The following is a 26928-nucleotide window of genomic DNA, read 5'->3' on the forward strand; positions in this document are numbered from 1 at the left end:
CCTTATGCCAATTGCAGCAAAGAACGGACAAAAACAACATTATCACTCGAGTGGTCACAAGTCCAAACACTCTAGTAATAGTCACAAAAAACCTTCCAAACAAACCAACAACTTGTGTGGGTCCCCAAAACAACATGTGGTCCAACCAAAAAACAACAAAAAGTGGCCTAGGAAAAAAAACAAATTCTTTTTTACTTCAGCAACTCTGGTTAACAAAATCGTTTTTTTATTTTTCTCTATCTTTTTCCATCTTTTCTTTTTCCTGATCTTTTCATTTTTTGGGGGGTTTTTATCACAAATGGTCCCTGAAATTGACCCATACCAGTAAGATGGTCCTTAAAATTGAAAATCGATCAATGTAGTTCCTGAAAATAGGTGTTGCAAATCAATGTGGTCATTCCGTCATAATTTTGTCAAAATTTTTTTTATATGCTGATGTGGCACATAATGGGTCCCATAAGTTCTTTTTTTTTTTTTAATCATAAATGGTCTCTGAAATTGACCCATACTATTAAGATGATATCTAAAATTGAAAATCAATCAATGTAGTTTTAGAAATAGGCTTCTCAAATCAATGTGGTCCTTCTTCATAATTTTGTCAAAACTTTTGTTATGTGCTAATATGGCAAATAAATTGGTGAATATGTTTATTTAACGACTTTAACTTCACAATAATAACTCAATCATAATTTTAACCAGTTTAATGGGAACTCACATTGTAGAGAAATCTCTTATCCTCACAAATGAATAGTTTATCATGGTTGTTAAAGTGAGTACTTTTTATTTTATTTTTACCAAAGGTAAATTTTCATTACCAACACAACAACACATTTACAAACAGGGATTCAAATACAGATAAAGCCCAGAACTGCAAAACGATTCCCAAAACAAAAGGCCCAATCCAAAGATTGAGCAAAAACAAACAAAAAAACAAGAACCCTAAGAACAAAGCCGCCATGAACACCGCCGGCCACGAACCACGACCACCTCTTGCAATCATCGGAATCCAAACAAACGAAGCCTCCAAATCAAAATCAAGAAGATTCCACCCTCCTCCATCATCCCACAATATCCAAATCCGCAACCATCATGTAAATGAAACTTGTGGAAGAAACATCCCACAAGTAATTGTGCCAACAAAGGCACATAGATGGAAGTTGGTGGTGTGACCACCTGGGCAAATGCTCTACACACCTTCCAGAAGAGCCAAGAACCGCGGTTAGGAAACACGGTTGTAGATCTAAGAAATAGTGGGATAGAGAACGGCCAAAATTCACAGGGGTAGGTAGAAGATGGGGTGAAAAGAATCATGGATGTTGGAAAGTAGCAGGGGAAGAGAAAAAAGATGTTATGAATTGAGAAATTTCTAATGGAGGCCAAGGTGTCGTTAGATCCGATGCAAGAGGAAGGAAAAAGAGCGGTCGGAAACAAGCAAAAGCAGAGGAAAAAGGATAAAAAGAAAACAAAGAAGGTAGAAAAAGAAGGCGTTACCACTGACCCAGGCCCTGCTAGGGCCGACAGCTGATCAAAATCAGTATCTCCGGTCACTCACACAGAAGATGAGAAGCACCCTCAATCTAATAGAAGAACTCTCATCGAAAGAGAGAGAAACACCTTTGTTAAATTGAGTAGTTTACCGTAGTAATTACATACATTGCCAATCTTAATGGATACCATTTGTAATGGAAGAGGGCCCCAATTTTTTACTTTCACATTTTCATTTATTATTTTTATTCTTAATTAATGTGATTCTCTACACTTGTTTTAATACAAGAGTGATATTATACTTGTACTCTAAACTGAGGGCAATGATATTCAAATTTGAGTAATTTTTTTTTTTTTAACAAACGATATTATCTACACTAAAGGGGTGAGGGTGTGAGCTAAGCCTATCAATGGACTAGCAATAATGGGATTCAAATTCACCTTTTGTGAAAATCAAATATAAGACCTCTTGCTTACAAATGAAGAGAAATACTATTAGACTGTAGTACTAAGTGGTAAATTTGAGTAATTAGAGGATGCACACTCGCTCTTGTCAATGTGGGTGAAAATGTTATTTCTCACTCGATTTAAGGATCAAATGGACTTCAATGTTTTAAAATGACACGTTTACCTTTGCACTTGATATTCACATAGATAAAATTGGTCAAAATTAAAACTAAAAGTTCGATTTGGACTAAAATTGATAACTGATGAGTCAATTTCATATTGTATATTTTACCCTATTCTTAGTATGTTTTGGTAGTTATTTTGGTAGAATTTTGATACTTTGATTTATATTTTCAATCTAGGACATTCGACTTCCTCTGGAGCAAAACATAGCTAAATTGACGAATTTTGGAGTAATTCTAGTTGGAGGGCGTTCATGAGTTAGTTAGCTTGATCGTATTAAAATATCAGATTTTTCTACCTAGCGATGATTTTCTGGCGATAAAATAAAGGAGCAGTGCACGGTGCTGGAATAGTGACGTTTTTGGCTTGAATTGCGTTTTTGGAGCCTAAGATGACCTTGGATGGTTAGTGACCTTCTTGAGATGTGTTCAGAACGTCCCGATCTTCAAAACAAGCTATCATGGGCCGAATTTGGAGGAGATTTGAGGCTAAAACGTGGCTGGACAGTTTCTGTGCAGATTCTTCTAGCTTGATTAGGATTCTATTTTCTAAGTTATTTTATTATTATTCTCAGTTTCCTAGTTGGAATAAAGGACCTGGTTTTTAGGGATTGTGCAATGGCATAGCAGGTTATATTGCTTTGCCGTTCTTAGTTGTTGACTACGCTTTCTTTTATGCAACTTTGGAGACAGAGAGTAATTGATGGGGTTCTTGGAGATTTTCTACCTTAAGGTTTCATTCCTTTTATTCTTAATGATATTTTCTATGATTCAAATTATGAATATGCGTAACTAATTCATTTTGCTAGGGCGAAGGCTTGAGCCTTAGCATGAATATGTGATTTTTATTTAATTGCTTATGATTGATTACGTGCATACTTTGAATTATTAATCAGCATGATTAAAACTATCTAATTGTCTTAATGCCTGATCACCATTAGGATTTTTAGAAAAGTAATTTGATGCAATTTTGGTTGGAAGGTTCCCTGAAATTGACGCTAGCTTCTTGTGATTAATAATTGTAATTTTACTTAAGATAAACACCACGTCTTAGGGGTTACATGGTTTTTCAAAGGGTTTTCATAAAACTTAATGAGTCACTCATGTTTATATTTGATCTGAACGTCCGGATGGATTGCATGTTAGATATACGTTCTATGTTAGAGGTTCCAAGTAGGATATATATTAGGAAAACCTAACATTCAAAGTGGCATGTGTAGATCATAAGTAATTGGTAAAAATGCATAGGATTGCTAGATGATGGTGAAACTCTAGTGCTTTTATACATTGGTATTTTAAAAACCGTTTCTTTTTCTTCATCTTTAATATTGCATATTAGTTTCTTTTATTAATTAAATTTGTTTTATTAAATTAGGTCATCAAAATCAATCATCTCAACTTTCTGCTTTACAATAATTAATTGGAATTTGGTTTACTTCAATTTATTTAATAATCTTTGTAGAGAACAATCTTGCGAGAACCGTTTATACTACAATATTCTTGTCATTCTTGCAAGTAATATAGGAGTTTTTAACTCGTTTGCATTTGTGGTAAAATTCCTATCAATAACATCGTTAACCAAAATTGATTTTGAAAACATAAAAGGGAATCACACCTAAAATTACCTAGTTAGGAAGCAAATTTTGAAGAAGGTACAGATGGTCCTTAGTTTTCAGCATTAACTCCTTTTGGCATTTGGTAGAAGTGAACATTATATATTGGGGAGGACCGATGGAGACTACTCTGTCTCCACCAAATGCTCCCAAGAAAGCCAACTTCTTTGTATCCTTTGCCTCTCTCTCTCTCTCTCTCTCTCTCTCTCTCTCTCTCTCTCTCTCTCTGCTCCTTCACTTTACAGAAGGGACCAAAAGAGGAGACAAGATAGACATCAAGGACTTGTTTTAGTTTTTTTGGTTTGTTCAAAACCTGCATGAAATACTTTTACAATGGAGGAGGACAGTTTTGTTGATAGTTTGACAACATATGATGGGATCGATGAGGGAGAAGACACTTATCACCGCAGCCGACGCTCTTGCCACCGCCGCCGCCGTTTCTTGGCACCGGCCAAGTCCAACAACAGAGCATTGAGTCCAGCCACAACAGTTCGTGAGCTTCTTGAATGCCCTGTCTGCTCAAAGTCCATGTTCCCACCAATCCACCAGGTGTGTTTAGTTATATCATTTACCATAATGCGGTGACATTTATTTATTTATTTTTGGAAATTAGTCAAATATATTTAACACATGGAAGATTTTTAGCCTTTTTTTTTTCTTGGGATTTGGAAATTTAACCACTCAAGACTCCCTCAAGCGTATCTTCAGATGCTTGCTTGAGAGTAACACTCGAATCTTTCTATCGCATGTGGTTAAAATTCTGAATCTAAAATAAGTGGCTAGAAGCCTAGAAGTCTTTAAAGAGTCCAAAATGTGATTACTTTTCAAAATTCCCCCTTTTTTTTATTTTTTTTATTTTGTAGTTATTATGATTGCTTTTGGTGACTATGATGAGTTTTGATTGGTTTAGGAAATGCAAATCTAGGATGAGGGTATTTCCTAATGCACTACAAAGACCAATTAATGAATTACTCAATCACTATAAAACCATCATAAAATACTACAAATACACTACAAAACGTGCACAATGAATTACTCGATGTGTCACTACAAAAGACTTTCAAAATGACACATTGATAAATGTCATTAGAAATTAAGTTCTCTCAAATGTTTTGGATCTAAGTTATTTTTAAAAGTCCCTCCATTATTTTTAAAAGTCCCTCTATTATTTTTAAAAGTCCCTCGTTCAAAACACGAGGTTAGATATTTCACAAAGACGGACCAGTAACAACTACTAATTGGTCTAATACTGATATTCACCCCTACTTACCACTTGCATAGCCCAGCAGGTGTGAGGTTTTATCTTCAGTAGCTACTATACTTTCATTCAGATTGACTACTTACATTACGTGTGTTAGAACTTAAAATTAGTTGATCCCAAAAGTCTGTTCTGCAGTGCCCAAATGGTCACACTCTTTGCTCAATCTGCAAGCTGACGGTGAACCGGTGCCCGGCGTGTCGAGAAAAACTCGGAGACATTCGATGTCTGGCGTTGGAGAAGGTGGCAGAGTCACTAGAACTTCCATGCAAGTATTGTTCTTTAGGGTGCATGGAGATCTTCCCTTACTACATCAAACTCAGGCATGAGGCTCACTGCAACTATAGACCATACAGTTGCCCTTATCCTGGATCTGATGAGTGCTCAGAGGTTGGGGATGTTCCTTTTTTGGTTGACCATCTGAGAGAAGATCACAAGGTTGACTTACACGTTGGGCCTACGTTTAATCACCTCTATGTTAAGTCGAATCGCCTCGAAGTGGAGTGTGCAGCAAGGATGCTTATGGTAAGTGTTGTTTCGTTGTTTAAATTTTGATTTGTTGAAATTGAGAATGAATTTAGAGTAGTTTAGAGTAAGTGATAATGAAGGGCTCGTTTGACACTACTTTTAGATGTTTAGCATAAAATCATAAGGATTATAAAAGCAATTTTTAGTGCATGCTTTATAGAGAAGTACTTCAAAAAGCACTTCCAAAAGTGCTTTGTCGTTTAGGATTGCTTTTGTAGAATTACTTCTACTAAAAATGCTGTTAGAAACATGTTGAAATTTTTAATAAAAATCTGAGTACGAAGAAAAGCATTTGTGAGTGTTTTATTAAGAGACATCTGACAAGTGCTTCTCCAGAAAGCAGTATATAACCCAAAGTACTTTTAAAATTCCCTGCTAATGCAACCAGAAGCACTTTTAGTTGTCATAAAGTACTAATGGCCATTCCAAAAACAATTGCAAATAGACCCTAAGAACTTTGTCCTACTTCTAATAAAAACACTTATGAGCATATACATTTCCAAGAAAAACCTCCCCCAACGAGCACGAAGCCTTTTTACCAAATGGGTTGGCCCCACTTCGTGGAGTCTATGGTAAATTGGTAACTAGAACGATGCGTTTGTTTTCCTAGATGCTCACCTTCCATGTTCTTCATGTTTTATTAGGTGTTTAACTGTTACAACAAGTACTTCTGTCTGCACTTTGAAGCCTTCCACCTCGGCATAGCTCCGGTCTACATTGCATTCCTTCGCTTCATGGGCGACGCAGCTGAGGCACGAAGCTTTTGCTACAGACTGGAGGTGGGCAGCAACGGCAGGAAACTAATATGGGAAGGAACCCCTCGGAGCATCCGTGACAGCCATCAGAAGGTCAGGAACAGCCATGACGGTCTCATAATCCAGCGTAACATGGCACTGTTTTTCTCGGGTGGAGACAGGAAGGAGCTCAAGCTTCGGATCTCTGGCCGGATTTGGAAGGACAACGGCAACTAGATGGAGGGGGTGCGCGCACCCAATCTATGCAGCTGGTGGCATCTGAAGCCCTTTGCTCTTATGCTCAATGCTCACTTGTCCGTCTGTTTGTGTCAAATTTTGACGTCGTTTCGTTTTCTTACCTTGAAGCTCGTTGGCAAATTTTGGTGTTGTTTTGTAGTAAAAACCAGAGTCCAGGACGGTGTTTTATGAAGGCACATGGAGTTTTTCTATACAAGGTTCCTTTTTATTCTTGGGTGATTTTATATAAAATCAAGGTATGCTATCACACATTCTTTTTTACTTTTTTACTTTTTACACACTTTTGTTAATTTCTGTCTATGTTGATCTTCTTTAATTCATCCGATCCGACGATCGAAAATTAAAAAAAATATGTCAGTCAAATTTATTTCAATTATAAATAGGTTAATGAGATTTTTTTTTTTTTTTTTTTTGGTCAATGGTACATCAATTACCAACAAAGAAAGCTTAAAGTAAAGAAGGCCGAAATACAAAAATAAGCACAAGACATTGGGTTGGACCCTCCATATAAACAAAAGTAAGACCCCAAAGACATTGGAACCCACAACAGAAAAAACCAAAACACACAAAAACCCTATCAACTTCTGCAGCCTTCCTGCTATCGCCGCCGCCAGAAACCCGAGCATCAAATAAGAGATCGAAGCCTCAACAGTAGATCTGGAGAGGATGGTGTTGTAGCATCCAACAGGAGCCAGCAACCAGCGTCATCCTCAATCGATCAAATGATGAGTCGAACATGACCCTTGAACTAAACCCACCACCGCATATGTGAAATCCACAAATGTGGTAAAGTCGAAGAACGGCACCAGCAGTAAACGGATACAAGAAGGCATCAAGGGCAGTAGTCCCAAAAGTAAAAACAGCCGATAAAATCTTAATCCACATCAAATAGAAGCAACCCAAAACTTCAAGACCTGATGTTTGGTTAAGGGAAAAGGAAGATGGTAGGGAAGAAAATGATTGAAATGGACGAGTCTGCAGGTTGGTGGTGGAAATATGGAGGGCATGGGGTTGAGGGAAAGTGGCTGCAAGATGGGGACTAGGATGAGAGAGGAACGCAGAAAGTAAAAAGAAAAATCCCCGGTCGTCGACTCTCAAAACGGTGATCTGAGGGAAAAACTGTTGAAGGGGGTGGAGAAGACGGAAGAGAGGGTGAGAAATTGAAGCTAGCTGTTACAACTCTCTCAGAAACGGAGAGAAAAACCCCCACAGACAGGGGGAACTCGAGCTCATTAAAACACCTCAATTAAATAAAAATTACAATTCATACCATTGTCATTTGAAACACTCAACCTCTTCAACTCCCTCATTGTAAACCGCGCAAAACACTCTCAGACTTCAACCTCCATCGCCTTGCAGCCATAAAACACTCTCAAATTTCAACCTCCATCGCCTCCCACCACCTTTAACCTCCATTTTTTGGCCTCACAACACTTGTCTTGTTAACTTTATGCTGCTCAAAACGATTTCATACTTTAGGCCCGATTCCGACAAATGATTCGCACTTGCGCCTGAGAAGTCGCAATCAAGTTTTTTTTTTTTCTTCCTATTTTCTTCTTGTTCTTCAATTCTTATGTTTCAGTTTATTTGAGTTGTGTTTTTGAGAAATTTACTGTAATTTTGCACACTACACTTTTTTTGGTTTTGAATTTAAGCTTGTTTGGATGTTAAAATTGGTTTGGGTATATCACAGATTTAGTCTGTTTGGATATATGTGTTGGCTCTATGTATGTTTATTCATGGTGGCTATGTCGTTTAGTCTAATCCCCACTCATCGTGCTATTTTTCTTAGGTTATGTACTCCATTTCAAATTCTAAGTTTTGTGGATTTAGATATTGCAACGCAGTGTCTTTTTCATGTTCTACGATTGTACATTGATATTCAAAATGTTTTGTGAATTCAGACACTGTATTGCAGTGTATGTTTCCTATTTTGTGATTGTACATTGATATTCAAAAGAGCATGTGACAACCACCAATTGCAACGCAGTGTCTATATTTCTTGTTCTGTGGATTCAGACACTTCGTTATAGTGTTTGTCTCATGTTATGTGCTTGTGCATTGATATTCAAATAGTTTTCGTGGATTCAAACACTACGTTGCAGCGTTTGTTTCTTGTTTTGCAATTGTACTTTGATATTCAAAAGTTTGTGATTCCAACATTGTTTGTTTCCTGTTATGTAGATTCAAACATTGCAACGCAGTGTCTGTTTCATATTATGTGATTGTGCATTAATATTCAAATAGTTTATGTGGATTCAGACAATGTGTTGCAGTGTTTATTTCATGTTCTGTGATTGTACTTTGATATTCGAAAGTTTATGTGATTCCGACACTGCGTTGTAGTGTTTGTTTCATGTTCTATGAATTCAAACATTTTGTTGTAGTGAGAGAGAGAGAGAGAGAGAGAGAGAGAGAGAGAAGAGACAGTGAAGAGGAGATAGTTAAGGGTTGGTTGGACATAACGTGTGTTAAAATATAAATAAAGATAAGTAAATATGGATAGAAAAGTCAAATTCTTAGTATTTATAATCACTGAAAGCTTATATGACATTCATCATTGATCTCGGCCTAATTAATAAAAATATATCATTGATTAAGTTTAAAACAAAAATATGTCATCGATATATATTTAAATAGTAAAGTTTTTATTAATTTTTGGCTAAATTATCTTTTATTCTTTTATACAACGATATTTTATTTAACGGGTTGAGAATTTAGACCAAGTCACACAATGAACCAACAATGATAATAAACCCCCAACCAAGCAAGTCGAACTGAGAACTCCTACTCACTAGTGGAGAGGGCCGTGATACCATTTTTAACTACATGATTCTTATTTGCTTCAAGAGTCATTTAATAAGTGATGAAATTCTTGTATATGGTCGAAAAGCTCACGCAGGAAAACACACCTGAATATATCATAAGCGCCCGGACACAAGTTCCTTCCTCAACTTATACAATGTTTGGGGTTCGGGGTGCTTATATAAGGTCTCTCGAAACTATTTACAGATCAGTGGAGGTTCTGAATAAGTGAATAATTTGAGAGCTGGAAATGACTGTCGTTACAGAGGATCAGCTTCTTCCTTGTGTCGGGCTGTCTCAACGTACTGCTCGGCGAGTTTCTTCACCTTCTCACCTTCCTTGATCAGGAAATTTGCATTCTTGGATTTAGAATGGTATTTCATAACCTTATCAGTTGTTTTCGCCACAGCCCACTTATACTGTTCAGCCGTAATAACGCCACTCTTGCATAGTGGTCTGATGTGCTCCTTAATGTAGGCTTCCACCTGTGAAGGATTGGAAACAAGTCAGCCAAAATGACGTATTGGAGAAGAAACTCTCCTAATTCAATTACGTTAAGTTCATGAACAGAAAAATCATTTCATGCGGATTTACAGAACGAAGGGAGCAATCTAAAGGTAAATATAAGTTTTAGGGAAAAGTGGCTGCGAAAAACCTTCTTAGACACAGTACTGTTGCTATTAGACTGATTGTTGCACTCCGTACTCGATTTCTTCTTAGTTTTAACATTTCCACCTGGTGGTGGATGGTTCACTGAATCTTCTCCAGCAGAGGAGTTGCAACCAACGCTGGCAACAAGCATATTTTGCGCATTGTTCTCCTTACCCAATTCATTTGTTTTTACTGCTTGGTTTGGTTTTGGCTTTGGCACACAATCTTCATTCTCTTCAGAATCTTTATCTTTAACCAAAGCTTCGTCAATCAATCCAGATAGCTTTTCTGATGCTTCTGGAAAACTTTTTATCAGTGGTTCTTTATCGGGTCCATATAATTCTTCACATTCTGCAACAGTGAGCTCTTCACCTTCTTTGCCGAATAAGGATTCCAAGGGAACGCTAGTCTCATCAGTGCCACCCTCCGTGATGGAGTTTTTCAAACCTGAACAAGTATGATTCTCGAGCATGCTGGAAGAATCTTTTTGTACTTCAACCATTGTCTCAGGCTTCTCAAGATCTAGATTATGATTAGATCTTTCAGGCTGAAGTGTAGAGAACACCAATTTCAATTTCGGTGCCCCTTCGTCTGGTTGTGGATTAGTTACTTTTGCAGCAGCGGCACCAATGTAGTCTTCATCTTCCAAATTATACTCAAAATCACCATATATGTCCAGATCAGGCTGAAAATCCATTTCAAAGACATTATGAGGCCCTTCCTCTCTGATATCTGATGCGGGGCCATCTTCTTCAGCAGGAACTTCCATATCAGGATGTGGACTATTTGGAGGAGAATCGGACAGAAGACCAGCATTTCTCAGTGCTGCTTCAATTACACGATCAGTTGAAAGTTCATTGGCAGCTTGTTCTGCTCTATCAGTGGGGACTGAAGATGGGGATGAACCATGTACTGGGGCTGCACCTGCACTAGATTTCCTATTTTCTGAACGACGCAATATCTCCTGGGAACATAGATTCGTATACACTAGCTTGCTGCTTGACCTATCAGCAACCCCCTTTTCTATATTAATTGCATCTGCAACAGCTAACTCCGTATCCGCAGTTCTCCGGATCACCGGCAGATTTGCTTTCTTCAAGAAGTGCTCAGTCAGACGATACAGCTGTGTCTGCAAAGCAGATGATTAACAAGTCCAAACCACCAATTAGCCCCCAGTTTCATGAAATTAAACAAATAAATGAGGCTAAAAAGATTTTTTTTAATTCGTAATAACATATCCTAAGAAACTCTTGTTAATGCTCTCATCGGAGTGGTGGTTTGAATGAGATGGTGGTGGAAGCAGTTGTATGCCTAGCATATGTTTGCTTAATGAATCATTCCTCATGCAAGCTTATTCAAAATTAGGCGGCGAGGTTCATTTCTACCATTTCCTCATAAGAAAGTCAAAATTTTTCCCCCCTCTGTAATTTCCATTCAAAGACCAACAGAAGGCAGAACACCCTTTTCATGTTCCCAACCTTTTATTATAAAATAGAACTTAAAAGAGTAACCTAACAAGAGATTTAATTATATCAATATCTAACACGCACCAATCTTGGTTAATAGAAGCATACACAAAGAAGTTCTTACCTGCCTCACTGATAAGGGGATCTTATTATGACGACTGGATGCCAAAACTGGTCTCATGTCTATCGGCAATTGAGCCTGCTCAAAACAATCACAAAATTATATTATATAATCTGCAGAGCCAAACAGCATAAACGAATGGTTTTAAAAGTAAAGCTGTTACATACTAGCAAAGGGTAATTTGCTTTGAGCGTGTTATCTTCCTGTTTTTCATTTGTTGTGTTCGTGCCAGCACCACTTTTCCTGGCAAGAATCTCTAGTGCCCATTTTCTTTTGTCAGTTTTTACATCTCCAGTTTTATCAACCACTTCACTCGTGGTTTTGGATTTGGAAGCACCAGATGAAGAAACCAAGGACCCTTCCAAGCGCTTGTCTTGATGTACTTTGTTAGGTGCAGCACCATTCTCTGAGCTCGGAACGTTATTCTTATTCCCATATTTCTCCAATGAATGAACCCTGCCTTTTGATGAAACCTTATTCGTTTCTGTGGAATTTGATGTAGAAACATTAAGAGATGACTTGGAACAATTTTCCTTCAAGGTAAGCTGTTTACTATTCTGCTCTGAATTACCACCAGTTTTAAGAGCTAAGAGAGGCTTAATATCATCTTTTCTTGGGAGTACAGATATATCTGCTAAATACAACCTGGAAAGAATTGGATTTGTGGACTGCTTATCGGACTCCTGCTCTGTATCTGCACGCTCTGACCTCTCTTTCAGAAGGTTAAGGACTGACTTCAAAGTCTCAATCTTTTCAGGCTCTGTAGTTCCTATGCAGCGGTGCTTCCAAAATTCAATTTGCCAGTCCCGGTCCCATGCATGTTTTCTTCTTCCATTTGATGTCCCATAAATCTTCTTTGTTAGATTCTCACGTACTTTTCCCTTCTGCAACATTGCCTTCCTTGCCTTCAGTGCCAAATCTGGTACCTTCTTAACAGGTTCAGTTTGAGGTCCTGCTACAGCAGTCCTGAAGGCATGAAGAAGCTTTGGATTGAAAAGGTTTTCGCCAATACCTTTTGAAGAAATTTTACCAACAGCTTCTCTTATTTCTTTTCTTAGTGTCTGAACTGTCACAGACGAGTCCTTGTCCTCAGCGGCTCTCCTCATGATCTTTTTAACTCTCAAACCAGGCACAGTTTCTTGTTCTTGTGATAATTTATCTGCAGGATTAGAGCTTGCAAGGCCCTTAGAAGATTTACGCTTCGTAGTTCGAACAATGCTCATTATATCGGAAGTGGTGTTCCCCTCAACAGGAGGAGATGATAACGTACTATCTTTAGGAGCTACAGTCAGTATAGAACAGTTTTGAGAGTCATCTGGAACAGATTCTTTGGCTTGGTCATTGGAAGCTGTGGGTTGTGTTTTCTCATCCTTTCTGAGTTTCTTAACAGAAACTTTGGTCTCAATCTCAGGGTCAGTATCTCCACCATAATCAATATGGACGTCATCACTATTATTTCAAAAAGTCAAGGTAAAATAAAGTCAGAACCCTTGTTCTACTTGCTACGAAGCATCTAAAGCAAGCAAATCGACATTTGAAATACAATTTTTTCAAGAAAACGACAATAAAAATAGAAGAAGGCTAAGATACAAGTGTGAGGATAGTGAAACCACTTAAATTAACCTGCATTTTTGTTCAACCAGTTGAATTGACTTCTGCCAACATTTTCTTAATGCTTTTTGATATTTTGGTGATGAGTTTGTATTGCATCAAAGGGAAATAAAAGAGAGCTTATGAGGAAATCTATAAAGAGGAAGCAGAAATAGAAAATTTGTGTTGCATGCATGTATTTTTAATGTGAATAAGTTATAAGACAATAATCGCACAAAAACATGCTGGTTTGGTTTAATCTACAAACTACCATAAGACAATGGAATTAGAAATATAGTTACCACCTTACTGGAAACCAAAAGACAAGAAAAAGAGATAAGCCCTATGAACCCAAAATCTAATACACGAGAAACATGCCATCTGAATGAATCAAGGTCTACTATGGATAATGGAAACACAAAACATCCAACATAATGTAAGAAACATCGGTGACATGCAGAGTTGAGGGTAGTAGAAAAAAATACATCCAACATAATTTAGGAATACTATATCGACAATTACACAACTGACGGTGACATAATATGAAAGAGGATAGCAGTAACAAAACCTGAGGTTACATAGCTAGCACTAATTGCTGAAAACCATATAAGAATGACAAGTGACCTGCAATCAATTCGCTTTCTCTTTCCACCAGCAGTCGATCCAGGGGAATCCAAATTAGTATCTGGTACAATCTCGTCAGCTGAAAACATTTCCATAATTAAGCAAAGCGCATGAGTGACTGGTGAATAAACAATTTAATTTTTGAAATCTGTTTGGTTCCGCTCCCAAGAAAAATTAAACACAGTAAATAATGCCTCAATATACCTATTGGTGAATATCCTTCCCAGGGATCATGCTGTTTCACATCCTCAATCACTTCTTTTGGTATGAGAGTGTCAGCTAGAAACATTTCAACAATAAATAAATGGTACATGAGTTACTGTTGTAAACCACCAGACAAAAATGTATGAAGACCCATAAACAAGAAACATTTCAACAATAAGCATATGAAAACTTCAGTTATATACTATCCTAACATGAAATAGAGGAGGCTCAAAAAAGGAAAAATATGTAAATTACCCGACAAAAATGTGCCCACAGATAACCCAAGATGAAGACCCATATTGGAGTCACTGTCAGACTGTTTGTTATCACTCTGTGATTCATCAAAGGACTTTCCGGAAGGATTCGTGATGCCATCAAAACAACTAGGCTTTTGTGCTAAAGAATTTGAAGGTAAACTGGAGGTATCATTGGAAATGGACAGTTTTAGTTGCTGAGCTACAATAACTGGTTGGTTAATAGTTCTTTCCGGGGAAAGTTTTCTCAATTTGTGGCTATCGTCAGAAGACGATACCAATTCTTTAGTTTCCAGGTCCTTTCCAACTTCACCAGTTGGCAAAACACTCTCACTTGGTCCTCCAAACCAATGATTTTCACCAACCATTGAGACCACAACAGCCGTCTCACCACTATCAGCAACAGATACAGATACCTTTCCAGAAAGATTATCCTCAGCTACAGGTTTACCATTAGCATTTTCTGGACCATACTGTCTGTTAGACCTCTGTACTGAATCTGCATCTGATTTTTTTGTCATTTCATCAGCTACACATCTACAGAATGAAAGGAAAAAAAAAAAAACCATAATAAAAAAAAAATCAGTATGACAAGATATATGAAAAAGGAGACCTAGGAATTTTAGGAAAAAAGAGAAATTTGTAATCCATTATGCCTGAATCTTGAGTACATAAATAAAGATAACCAAAGCTCACTAATCAGTCCAACCCTAGAGGGATTGTTACTTGGCAGCAATTGTGAACATAAATGGTTCTCTTTGTCCCGGAGTCACAAATGAGATGGTATCATTACCTGATTTGAATGTTTAATCTAATTGGTTGACAACTCAAGATAGGGATCTCCACAACAAAAACAAAACCCATAGAAAGGACCCACAACCTAATTATCTCCATTAACATTGATTTTAATCATCACCAATGCTTGGCACATGCATGACAAGTTGTTATTGATAATTTAATGAAACTGAAGCTATAAGGAAAAGCCACGGACTAGACTTGGCAAAGGAGCAACAGTGCAACACCAATGAACAAAGGAATGATCTCCATGTAACTTACCTGGGGCATAACCATGTACTCTCAGATGTGCCCTCCGGATCAAATCCCACACAGAAAGCATGGTACCTGTCTCAAGTCAAGTCAAAAAGCAATTAGAAAACAACATTTTTACAAAATCATTTATCTGTTTGGAAAGAGTTAATGTATCGCATTGCTTGATTCTTTACCATAAGTCACATGAATCACAAGCAATTGATGTGTCGAGATTGGAATCTCCCTCAATAGCCACTGATCCACTTCGAATTTTGCAGCCATCTCCATCCAAGCAGGAAATTGCCTAGAAAATGATAAAGTAACAAAAGAATGTGATTTCATCTGATCAAATGTTGAAAAGTAAACTTGAAGACAAAATAAAGACAAACAGCCTTGGGAAGAAAAGGAAACAATGGGGGTTTCTGAATCAGATCTAAATGGGAATGACTTGAAAAGTCTTTTTCAACACCTAGCATTAGCCTTACTTTTAACCACTACTTTAGTTTAGAGCTACATTAACCTCCAAACTCGTCTTTTTTGCTTTTGTTATTTGATTATTTTTCATGGAGCACATAACACTCCTGCATAAGAAAGCATATATCCTGTATAAAGTACTAATTCAATTCCTCTCGGATGCATCTTGGTGTAATGGGAACAGCTACGTATTTCCCTAATGATGCTTATAAGCACAACACCACATCTCTGTTGTAAGACCAAAGCACTGGGTCTTCAAAAGATATTGATGCATGGCACGTAAGAAACCTGGGGAACGAACTAAAATTCATAACTCATGGGTCCTGACTCAAGGGATTCAAATGTAGAATCGTTTAAGGAAAACAAATTTAGAACAAAAAACCACAATTGTAATATGTACAATCTTCTTGGAAACACTGGTGTGAGTGGTCACTAAGTTTAATAAAAAAACCTTTGAAAGAAATTATGAGGATTGCAAGAATATTTTAAAAAGAATACATGCAAAGATAATTACATTTTCATCAATGTAGTACGATGGAAATGAGAGTGTGTTATTCTTCCCTTCAATACTCCAGTCATCATCACTGCACAGATGAATATTGAAAAATTAGTCTCTGTTGAAACTTGTTCACAAAACAAATGTCTTGATTGTGAATTCTATAACACAATCCTTGAATTCAAATTTCATATGAACACTACATATGAGTAGTAAGCCAAAGAAAACCATGTGTAAGGGACTAAGCCACATAAAAATGTGAACAAATCCTCACCAGTATACTTAAACACATTATCCTTAATTACCAAAATTTGTATTATCCTTAATTACCAAAGTACCTATAAGTTGAGTCCTCGTCCACTTTGCTGCTCCCAATCGTATCATATACCTTCACATTGAATCAAACTCATATGCTTTAGCACCACTTTGAAACAGCATCAACTCACTAATTCAAGAAAACTTCAAAACAAAATTTCCATTGCAACAAAAGGAACACTATCGAAAACAGAGTGTTTAGAAATCAAAGTAACAACTGTGCTTTGAAGAAGTTGTACATTAATATAATTCTATTATCCATATCATGCATAAGTTCATAACGGAAATAATACTAAAACGATACAACAAGGATGAGAACAAAGAAAAAAGAAAATAACTTTTTATTTGCACCACTCACTGGAAGACATGTGATCATTTGGAATTCATTCTGGCAAAGCGGGCAGAGGTTTGTAATGGTAGCCCAATTGTCAATGCATGCGAAACAGAACCTGGAAAACCACAAGATGAACCCATGTCATTAAACAAAATTCTTATCTCTCTCACTCTCTCTCTCTCACACACACACACACACACATACAAAGCCACAGTCTAAAACGCATACCAGTGCTGGCAGCAATCAAGAACACCCCTGTCGATAATAGCATTCATGCATATCCCACATGTTTCACCCTCGAAATTAGGATTGTCCTGCACATTATGACAGTAAAATAAAAAAGTTAATCTCTTACAGATACGAAACCAAGCAGCTACACTTAACTTGCGTATCTAAACACACGAACAAGCAGGTCACGATTAACACTAAATGAAAACGGTTCAACCATACACCGCAGCTCTTCAAATTTCAGTAATTGAATTTCCAAAACTGATCATTTCAATCTTAACAAAATGAATAAAGTTTCAACTGCATGAAAACTACTTGCAACATCTCAATAAAAAATTAAAAAATTGAACTTGAAGCTTACATTGTGATAATTCTCATCAACTCCAAAAGCTTCTTCCTCTTGTATGCCACTTGTAACTAAATCCACCTCCATTGTATAACCAAAGAACTCGCAGCTTAATTAAAACCTAATTAAACAAACAATTACGAAAAATTAGAAGAAATAAAAATCGGATTTTGTATAATTTGGAGATGAGCTGTTTGACGATGAAAATAACTAGAATCGCAGAGGTCAAAATTGGAAAGGAGGAAATCAAATGGAAGCGACGAGAGCGGAGAGGTTACCGGTGAACGAGAGAGACCGCCATGTCTGTGTATTTTTGGGAGGAGAGAGCGATGGGGGGATGATCGACGCCAGGGTGTTGGAAACTCGGAGACCTGGAAGTTGGAAGCGTTTGTTACCGCTTACCACCCAACGAGATGACAAGGCCCAAAAGAAATTAACGTCTGTAAGCCCAATCAAATGCTATGACATCATTTTCTGGGATCAAAATATCTCCATCATTAACCCCTGAAGCCCACATGATTCAACGGCCCAACTGTCACGTAAAAGTCTTTTCTTTTGAGAGGAGGAAAAATTAAGGAGAGTGGAATGCTAGGGTATGAGAGATTTTTTTTCATGTACTCAGAACGAACACAAATCAGAGAATACAAATCAGTACATGATGTGTCATAACATAATCGTTTTTTCACTTGTATAGTGTCATAACATAAGCGCTTTGTCACTTGTATTATAACACATGGCATGTCGACTTGTGTTTCGAGTACACTGGAAAGCCTCTCCTTAAGTACTAACGTTCGGACTATGAGTCATGTTCGCCTACAGATTGCACACACAAAAACTCTCTCACCACTTGCATCATGCCCTCTACCTAGCTCCATCCTCCCTGTTGCACTAACTTTGTCAGTATGGTCACATATCACCAATTGGTCTGGTCAAAGAAATAAACTAAGAGTTATATTCCTACAATAGGAAATTTAATTTAGTTCAAAGAGGTGTGAGAGGTTTGATGACTTATGTGCGTTAGGGCCCAATAATTTTACACACAGGCTCAGTCACATTTCGAAGCCCAAAAGTTGGCACGAATTTCTTCTGAAAAAAATTGAAGAACCATAGCATTTCGTGATTCATTGGTAAATCTACTTTGATTCTCTATCAACCAATAATGTAAACCATTAACAAGGTTAAAACCATTTGCAAGTCGGCATGCCACTTTGCTTTTCCTTGCTCTTTTTGAGACTCATTTTCCATGGTTTAGCAGTCACCTATCTCTTCTTAACGACTATATTTTTACACTAAAAAGTCAATCCTGATACTATTCACTTTACCTTTTATTTTGTTGTTATCATTAAAACTCAAAGTTTTCAAGCCATTTTCATTAGTTTTCCTTTTCTTTTATTCGACCACATCCTTTTTTTGTATTTCACTAGTGAGCATACTATTTTGCTTCCCTTATTTTCTTGAGTATCAGTTTGTGCAATCGAATGGTAAAGGAAACAAAAGTTATTATTTTTTTGAGCAAATGAAAATAAAGGTTATGATGAGGAGGAGGCCAACGATACTTTCTTACTAGTCGACACCTTTTTATGCCAACGTTTTCAATCCAATCTCGCTACATGCTAAATAAAGAATCATCTTCAAATATTCTTGACTTGGCCAAATACTTTTTATTCTCGGACGCCAAACACATTAAGCTATTATTGCCCCCCTTTCCCCCCTCTCCCCCCCCCCCACCCCTCAACAAAGCATAATCACTTCGCCAATTTTGGCTTTTAACCCAAACAGTTCAGCTAAATGGAATTGTTTCACATCGGCTTTATCTCTAATAACCATATTGATTGACATGGTGTTTGCATCGGAGGTTGTGTTTTGGCCCTGTTCGTCATTGGAACATTGCTCTGATGAATCATCTTTTGAGTTAAACTTCGAAGATGTTCTTCTAAGCCAACCAAATTTTCTATCTCAGCCAAACGAACAAGTGACCTAACTTCTTCTTCAGCCAAATAAATAATCTTCCTTGGCCGAGGCTTGATTAGAGCCGGAGTGAGAATTCCCCCTGGCATAACCATTCTTTAAAAGGAATTTTAACGAAAAGCCCACGGTACTGTTCACTTTAACGAAAAATCATATTTTTACACTAAAAAGTCAATCCTGATACTATTCACTTTACCCTTTATTTTGTCCTTATCATTAAAATTCAAAGTTTTCAAGCCCTTTTCATTAGTTTTCCTTTCTTTAAATGTAAATTGATTTGTACCTAAGAACAAAAGGGAATTGATCTGTCTTCGTTTACCCATTGTTCTTGTAGGGTGCCAGGAGTTGTCAGGTGGAAACATTGTTGAAAATAGCCGAATTTGGTACAACACTGCCTTTGCAACAAATATTTCTTTTCTTTCCAAATTTTGCTAAGATATTATCAATCAATCATGTTATCTTTTTAGGAAAACACTCGAACTGGATACCTAATTTGATATGACTAATTATCGAGAAACACACATCAATCAGTAGAAACTAATAGTCGACGTTTACGTCCACGTCTCTTAAAATCAGCCTAAGATTTATTGTACAAGGAGTGTTTTTCCAAGAAGAACTTATTAAAGAGAAGAACCAGATTCCAAAATTTCAAATCTAAAACAATGAGCATTGCTAGGGAATTAATTTGTTGGTCTTCAATCAATGCACGTGGAAATGCTTACAAATTACAAGTTAGAATTTAATTGGTGAGCTCAAATATTTAAGCCCTCACACTATATTCACCCTTCTTTTTTCATATAATATTCCATAAATCCACGCCAATAACGTATGTAACTGTTATAGAATTATTCGTTAATTGTCACATTAGCATCTGCCCATATAAGAGCTCGTTTGGATATGCTTTTAAAATGATTGAAAATGCTTTTGGTGAAAATGTTTTTGGAACCAATCCTTAGTAAAAATGCAAGTAAATTCTGTAAAAGCACTTTAAGTGCTTTTGGAACCAAAAAAACATTTTCTCTAAAAGTGTTTTCAATCATTTTAAAAGCACATCCCATCGAGCCCTAAATTGTTGTCATCGTACCATTCGCCAAACACTTGTTTCAACATAAGCCATACAAAATATTTGACTTTCGTTGGTCAGTCAGTAATTGTCGTTTATGAGATTTGAATTCAGTCTTCGAAAGAACAAACGGTAAGTTCCACTAGCTTTTGGGAAAACTTCATATGTGAACTTATACATGAGTTGTAACGTGCCACCTCTAAAAAAAAGTTACAAGATTTGTCACTCAAGTAATTCGAAACATGTTTCTGGCACTAACTTCGTATAGTTTTCCATCCCATAAATCAATAGAAACAAGGAGTGAGGGTAAACATACCTCCTTGCTGACAAAGTGTGACGCTTATAGGGTTATATAATGTGACCTACCCGTTTCTAGGGTACATTGTATTGTACAACTACAAAACCCTCCCCAACAAGCTCTCACGTTGCAAGCTCATGAACCGTCAGAGAAACGTGCAAAGTCCACGTTTGCACAAGCTCTCTTGACTCTAGATTTTTTTAAAAACATTTAAGATCATTCTGTACTAATCTCTTCCAACTGAAGACAATTTTTCGATCACGTAAAGCGTTTAGAATGGGTTGTGTTTGCATGAAGCAGAGACTTGAATGTGAAAACTTAGCAGTTCTTGCTTCTCAAACCTGCTGTAACTAAGCTTCTTCATTCAAATGAAACTGACTTGTTAATTGCAATTTACTGTGTACATTTACATTCTTTGGTTTTTGCAGTTAAGGTAAATGAGATTAAATCTTTGTACGAGTTGGTCAGGAAGTTGAGTAGTTCTATAGTTGATGATGGCCTTATAAGCAAAGTAATAAGCTTCATCTCTTCTATAAGTTAATTTACTCGTTGTAAGATTTTCATCCTGTGATTCGATATCATTTTACGCGTCGTGTCATAAGGTGAGCTTCGTGGCCTCAGTTTTTCTAGATTTGGAATGCTGATCTTTTACGGCCAGTGAAAACATTCTGTTTGTTTTCGGACAACTCATCTTTGCATTGCTTAACCTAATAGGTTTTCCATATGTTTGACACGAAATGTGATGGGGTGATAGAATTCGAAGAGTTTGTTCGATGTCTGAGTGTGTTCCACCCAGAAGCACCCCAAGCAGAGAAGGCTAATGTAAGAAACCCTGCAGATTGTTTTTTCTTTCATTTGAATGCATGTGGCAATAAGTATGAAAGATTGCATAAAAAAAGTTTGGCATATGATTTGGCAGTTGCATATCAATTGTATGATATATGGCAGACAAGCTTCATCGAAAGCAAAAAAGTAAACAAAATGATTAAGTTGTTTAACGAAATGATTAACACGAACACCTTGAGAAGACATATCAAATCTTACTTCCAAGCATTTAATTGAATTAGTAGATATATATAGATAAAGTACTAATCGTTTGAGGTACGTTATGAAAGGTGAAAGAAATGGTTCTCGAGCTTTTGAAAGAGTCGGACTTGATCCTGTCTAATGACATTGTTGAAGTGATAATTGATAAGGTAAGACATGCAAGATTTAAAAGGCTACATGTAATCAGTTATCGAATAAGTTCATCTTTTGGTTTGAAACTCTATAGACATTTGAGGAAGCAGACTTAAAGGGAGACGGAAAGATTGATCTCAAAGAGTGGAATGAGCTCGTGAATCGCAATCCGTCCTTATTGAAGAACATGACAATTCCATACCTCAAGTATTTCCACCTTTACCAATATCTAATTTTATGTTTCATTACAATTCAAGTAAAACCTTACAACCATCAAAACACTATGTCGAATTTCATTCAATGCAAGGACATCACAACCTCATTTCCTAGTTTCGTGATGAAAACAGACAATGAAGACAGCAATAACATCTACCTCTAAATCGGATCCCATTGCATTACCAAAAGGCAAAACATATACAATGCACTTTTAGTAATGTCACTTGTATACTGAAATGTACGATTTAATGTTGTAAACAGTTGATGCAAAAAGTATAGTAACAAAAATTTCGAGGAGCTTCTCTATTTGATCTTTGTTTTATAGAGAGTATGGCCATTGTTACAGCTTCTCCATCGAATCAATAGAAGCTCGATACTACCATATCCCCTAAGTTCATTGGATAACACAGTTTCGTGTGCAGGCCATTCCACACATTATCAGCTAGGATGGCATTGGCCGCATCAGTTGGATGGAACTGATCCCACCATACATGATTAGAAGCATCATTGCATGCCATATCCGGTGATAAACACATGACAAAACCCTTGTGCTCCCTTAACCCACAGAAAGCAACAGTAGTTTCATTGAAACTTGAACAAGATCATAAAATTCACGCATCATTAGTATGCAGACTTTCTGCTAAGAAATTTTTCGGTAACTGATAGGAATTAACAAGTTTAGAAAACCTCTCACCGTAACGTGCAAAGTTCTTTATGATATCCATGGAACCTTCAAACGTATTGTAGAAGATGATGTTGGTAACGGGAAGCTCTTCGCGGAGCTCCTCGATCATATACCTTATCACAAAGTTGAACTCCATTACCATGTTGTTTATCTCCTCAATACATTGTCCATCATTCACTCTGTACTGAGATAAATAGTGAGGCGCACAGCCTATCAGTGCGAGTCCCATTACTACCACGTTCATCACATTTATGTTGTACAAGTTCTGCACCATCAAAATACACAGAAATCTCTGAGTAATCGATAAAACTCTGAATTAGGAAACTAATTGAGCGTGATTAGAAAGATCACCTTAATTTCCTACTTCAATGTGGATGTTAGAAACTGATTAAAACCCCAGGGAAAGTACAGATTTTGTACGTTGGACACTTTGTGCAAATAGTAATGTATGTAGTCGTTGATTCGAATCGAAATGTAGAGCACCGAATTTGAGACGAGATCAATTGTAGCTTACTCCCCCAAACTTATTATAAACTACTGATAGGTGTCTGTGAACTACTGAACTTGCTGATTGAAGGAAACATGTTAACCCTGCAGGGAAAAACTACATCAACACTCGAATTAAGAAACCTTAAATGCTACATTAAACATATTAATTGAAGAGATTATATTAAACAAACCTTAAATGCTACATTAAGCCGCTGGTGAATATAATTCCGGCATTGGCAGACGCAAAATTCAATTCGTGAATCATCTCTTTCACTCTTCCGTTCTATCCAAGATAACTTGGTACGAAAGGAAGCCTGAGACAGAGTGCTAATAGAAAAAAAAAATCCAGAGAGAAAATCTTGATAGAAAATTTTATCAGAAAATTCCTTCATGAAATGAAAATTGGTGGACAAAAATCCTTATATTTTTAGATGTCTTCCATTTGGGGTTCTAAGAAAATCAAAAACTCCTCTCAACCTCTGCATTTCTTAGAAAAATAAATACAATTAAATGAATCAAGAATTTAGAAAAAAAAACCAAATGAAAAAAACTAGAATTTAAGCAAGAAAATGGTTAAAGAAGCAACATTACCAAGATAATCAACAGGGATTCTGCCATTGCAGAACCTCCTAGTGGGTTGGTGGGTATCCAAGTCTCGCCTGAAGGGGAGGCGGTCGGCACGGGCGAAGGTTCTGAGGAAGTTGTTGGTGCCACACTCGACGGAGGAGTCTTCGATGACAAAGAGCACCGAGACAAATGGAGTTGGGTTTGACTCGATTGAGGCTGTTGGGGTCGGAGGGAAGGAAGAAGAAGAAGAAGAAGAAGGTAAGAAAGTGGGACCCATTGAATTGATGAGCTCTTGGGTATACAGAGGATAACATGGTTGTGCAGCGGTGGTGGATAAGAGAATGTAGAGCAAAGCAACAAGAAGCTTGATCGCCATGGTTGTTGGTCGTTTAGACAGAGAGAGGAAGAAGATGGGGTTTTGGTGGGTAAAATGGGGGCAGTTACGGACTGCAAATTGCAATCTTGGCATTGGGGTTGAAAGCCACGGGCTCATAAAATTTCATCACTGGCCCAAATGTTTTTGTGGGCTTTACAATCATGGGGTTTTTCTTAGTAAAATATGTTTGAATTTCGTGAATAACGAGTTTAATATCAATATTTAATTTTCCCGCTCTCTTATTATAAATATATACTTTTGTATAATAAAAAAAAAATAAAGAAAGAACAAGAAACGTGAATTGGCCCAAATATTCATATCTTCTAGTGTATATAGCCTTGCTAAACTTTTTCAGGTCAAGTGCATTTGCTTCTTGTCCTTGTCACTTGAGTTACAAGTCCTCACAATACTTCTTCTCATTTTGTTATCATGAGTAGAAGGATGTGTATCAGTCTTGCTATCTATCAATGTTTAAACTTATGATATCCACACTTTAAGCCAAGAACTTAATAAGATGTCTTCATATATTTCCGGGTGATGTTATTTGAAAACATAAAACAGACACATTTTTTTACGCACTTTATAATACAAACACAGACAAAATACAATGGTATGACCCACGTCTTATATAGTGTGTCAACAAGTGTGTCAATATTTCATGATCAAATAATTTTATTGTACATATTTTGTAAGGCTTCAAGAATTAATCAAGTCCTAAACTTATTATCATCTCATGAGTCGTGAGCATTGTAAGAACCATGTGTTCCCAAATTAAGGCTTGAAGAAATGTCGCTTTTCTCTGACAAACTCGCGTCAAAGCGGGGTAAGAAGATGTGGTTGCAGATCGAGGCGATGTCAACACGTGTCCAACGGCAGCCGACCATAACGGTATTCCAATTTCCTCCAACGGCCACTTCAGGAGGAGCATCTTCCTTTTTGAGAAAGTCGGTCCCTCGCTCAGAAGCAGATTGTCTGCCCTTCTGTTTGGTGTCCTTCTCATTCTTTTCTATTTTGTGCGGTCATGGTTAAGGCACGTCAATATTTTATATCAATTTTTTTTATAGAGATAATAAGACAAAAAGCAATAGAAATATAAAATATTGACGTGACTTAACTGTAACCGTACAAATATGAAGGAATGAGAATGACACCCAAACCAAAAGGGCAGACAATCTGTCTCCCCCTCGCTCTCGCACTAGTTATCAATGAGTAGGACTACCATGCAGTCGTCCTCATAAGTGGGTCCCACGAGGTCTCCTCTTCTACCGTTGTATATCAACAATTTTTAATAAATGAATAATTTCGTTCAAAACAAAATGGCTCTTTTTTTTTTTTTTTTTTAAAGACAAAATGATTATTAAATAGCCCTTAAAAATTAACGTAGAAATCTACTTATAATTCAAGCGATTAAGATCATCTACTTATAATTCAAGCGATTAATATCGTTTGTCTTACTTTCAAGGTCCGTATTCAGTGCTCGACTCTTTCGATATCAATTAGGTGAGGAGCTTGATCATGGTGCTGCAATAATGCTTCTGTTCTGAAGAGGGTTCAGATATGGAGTGTAGGGTTGTGTGGCACGTGAAGAGCCATGATGCAGTGCTATCAGACGGCTCAGAAAACACGATAGTCCTACAATCTCCTTCAATTATTGTTGTTCGTGATCATCGAAATAATGCAACCACTACAATTAGCTTTGCCCAAAATAAAATTAAAGAGCATAAAAAGTTGCACATATAAAGCTTTTCGTTGCATATATGACAGATAATGCTGTTCTATGATTAAAGGTAGAAACTTTTGCACAAGAAACTGAACAAATCGCTGTACTTCTTTTGATGAAAATTATGAACCGTTCAAATAACGGTGGTGCTTTCCACACAACTATTTTCACTTCTCATACATTCTTCTTAATTTTTGTCCGTCGGATCAAATTAATTGAGAAAAATCATTAAACAAAAATAACATGTGTGTGGGAAGTAAAAAGAGATGTTTGAATAGCATAATTCTCGAAAGATTTACACTTAAAACACATATTATGTGTGTTTTTACAACCTGCAACCTAAGAAATCCAATAGAAAGAAGATATTTATTTATTATTGACACTTTAAAACGGTCATATTTCATTTATCGAAATGCATTTTTTTTCCTTTATATTTTACAATTCATGAATATATATATATGGCTTTCTAATGTGTTAAAAATTATTCTTCAATATAATGTATGTTTTTAATATATATTTTAGAGTGCGCTTATAAGAGAGATTTTAAAATTTTATGAAATTTAATTTAAATTTTTTAGGAATGCATTACAAAAATTAAATATGGACTTGAAGTAAATTTAGAGTGTTTTAGTAATATTTTTGTCGGAATTTGATCCGTTTCTGCAATACTTATCTCAATGCAGGCATAGAATAAAATTGTGATAGAACCATATGTACATATTAGGGGTGCAACTTGGGTTGGGCCAATCCGAACCCGTCCATGTTCAACCCGACTTTAAACCCAAACAAACGGATTTTTTTTTAGTTATAACCTGTCCGAACTCAATCCGATTTCAACCCGTTCATTAATTGGGTTGGATTGGATTGATCATTTGTCCAACCCGACCCAACCCGATTAACCAAACCCGATTGGTTTGAGCTATGC

At 36.8% G+C, this 26928-nt stretch overlaps 3 protein-coding genes and 1 pseudogene across 5 annotated transcripts; 2 read left to right on the top strand and 2 right to left on the bottom strand.

Annotated features, from left to right (window-relative positions):
• The first annotated feature begins 3859 nt into the window (after nucleotides 1–3859).
• LOC137713982 (E3 ubiquitin-protein ligase SINAT5) lies at nucleotides 3860–6715 on the top strand. Its single transcript, XM_068453342.2, has 3 exons — nucleotides 3860–4276; nucleotides 5124–5510; nucleotides 6158–6715. Exons 1-3 carry the CDS (start codon nucleotides 4061–4063, stop codon nucleotides 6482–6484), a joined length of 930 nt encoding a protein of 309 aa, XP_068309443.2. The 5' UTR covers nucleotides 3860–4060; the 3' UTR covers nucleotides 6485–6715.
• A 2645-nt stretch (nucleotides 6716–9360) lies between these two features.
• Nucleotides 9361–17867, bottom strand: LOC137713040 (RING/U-box protein). Of its 2 annotated transcripts, none has more exons than XM_068452272.2 (15): nucleotides 17721–17867; nucleotides 17458–17563; nucleotides 17097–17182; nucleotides 16893–16983; nucleotides 16558–16607; nucleotides 16238–16307; nucleotides 15444–15553; nucleotides 15277–15342; nucleotides 14222–14757; nucleotides 13967–14041; nucleotides 13763–13841; nucleotides 11716–12997; nucleotides 11552–11626; nucleotides 9966–11090; nucleotides 9361–9795 (listed from the first exon to the last, which is right to left on the bottom strand). In XM_068452272.2, exons 2-15 carry the CDS (start codon nucleotides 17527–17529, stop codon nucleotides 9571–9573), a joined length of 3942 nt encoding a protein of 1313 aa, XP_068308373.2. In that variant the 5' UTR covers nucleotides 17530–17563; nucleotides 17721–17867; the 3' UTR covers nucleotides 9361–9570. The 2 variants fall into 2 exon arrangements, with proteins under 2 accessions (XP_068308373.2, XP_068308374.2); XM_068452273.2 differs by having other exon boundaries at nucleotides 14222–14725; nucleotides 17721–17801.
• Nucleotides 17868–21047: 3180 nt separating this feature from the next.
• Nucleotides 21048–24306, top strand: LOC137713666 (calcineurin B-like protein 5). The gene is given in 6 exon segments (XM_088684804.1): nucleotides 21048–21117; nucleotides 21200–21282; nucleotides 21402–21612; nucleotides 21691–21743; nucleotides 21887–21967; nucleotides 22045–24306. Coding segments are annotated over 6 exon segments (783 nt in total). The 3' UTR covers nucleotides 22330–24306.
• LOC137712275 (GDSL esterase/lipase 7-like) lies at nucleotides 22321–24430 on the bottom strand (annotated as a pseudogene). Its single transcript, XR_015956008.1, has 5 exons — nucleotides 23932–24430; nucleotides 23544–23667; nucleotides 23203–23455; nucleotides 22854–23116; nucleotides 22321–22757 (listed from the first exon to the last, which is right to left on the bottom strand). The product of XR_015956008.1 is annotated as a GDSL esterase/lipase 7-like (transcript).
• Between the last annotated feature and the right edge of the window lie 2498 nt (nucleotides 24431–26928).

This window comes from Pyrus communis, chromosome 14 (genome assembly GCF_041283825.1).
Source record: "Pyrus communis isolate YQ-2024b chromosome 14, ASM4128382v1, whole genome shotgun sequence".
Taxonomy (NCBI): domain Eukaryota; kingdom Viridiplantae; phylum Streptophyta; class Magnoliopsida; order Rosales; family Rosaceae; genus Pyrus; species Pyrus communis.

Excerpts from the sequence above, each read along its gene's own strand:
- LOC137713982 (XM_068453342.2), top strand. The coding sequence starts at position 4,061 with ATGGAGGAGGACAGTTTTGTTGATAGTTTGACAACATATGATGGGATC. Across the intron at positions 4,277-5,123 it reads TGTTCCCACCAATCCACCAG|TGCCCAAATGGTCACACTCT; the intron begins GTGTGTTTAGTT and ends TCTGTTCTGCAG. Across the intron at positions 5,511-6,157 it reads GTGCAGCAAGGATGCTTATG|GTGTTTAACTGTTACAACAA; the intron begins GTAAGTGTTGTT and ends ATGTTTTATTAG.
- LOC137713040 (XM_068452272.2), bottom strand. The coding sequence starts at position 17,529 with ATGGAGGTGGATTTAGTTACAAGTGGCATACAAGAGGAAGAAGCTTTT. Across the intron at positions 16,984-17,096 it reads CTTGATTGCTGCCAGCACTG|GTTCTGTTTCGCATGCATTG; the intron begins GTATGCGTTTTA and ends GTGGTTTTCCAG. Across the intron at positions 13,842-13,966 it reads GGAAGGATATTCACCAATAG|CTGACGAGATTGTACCAGAT; the intron begins GTATATTGAGGC and ends AAATGTTTTCAG.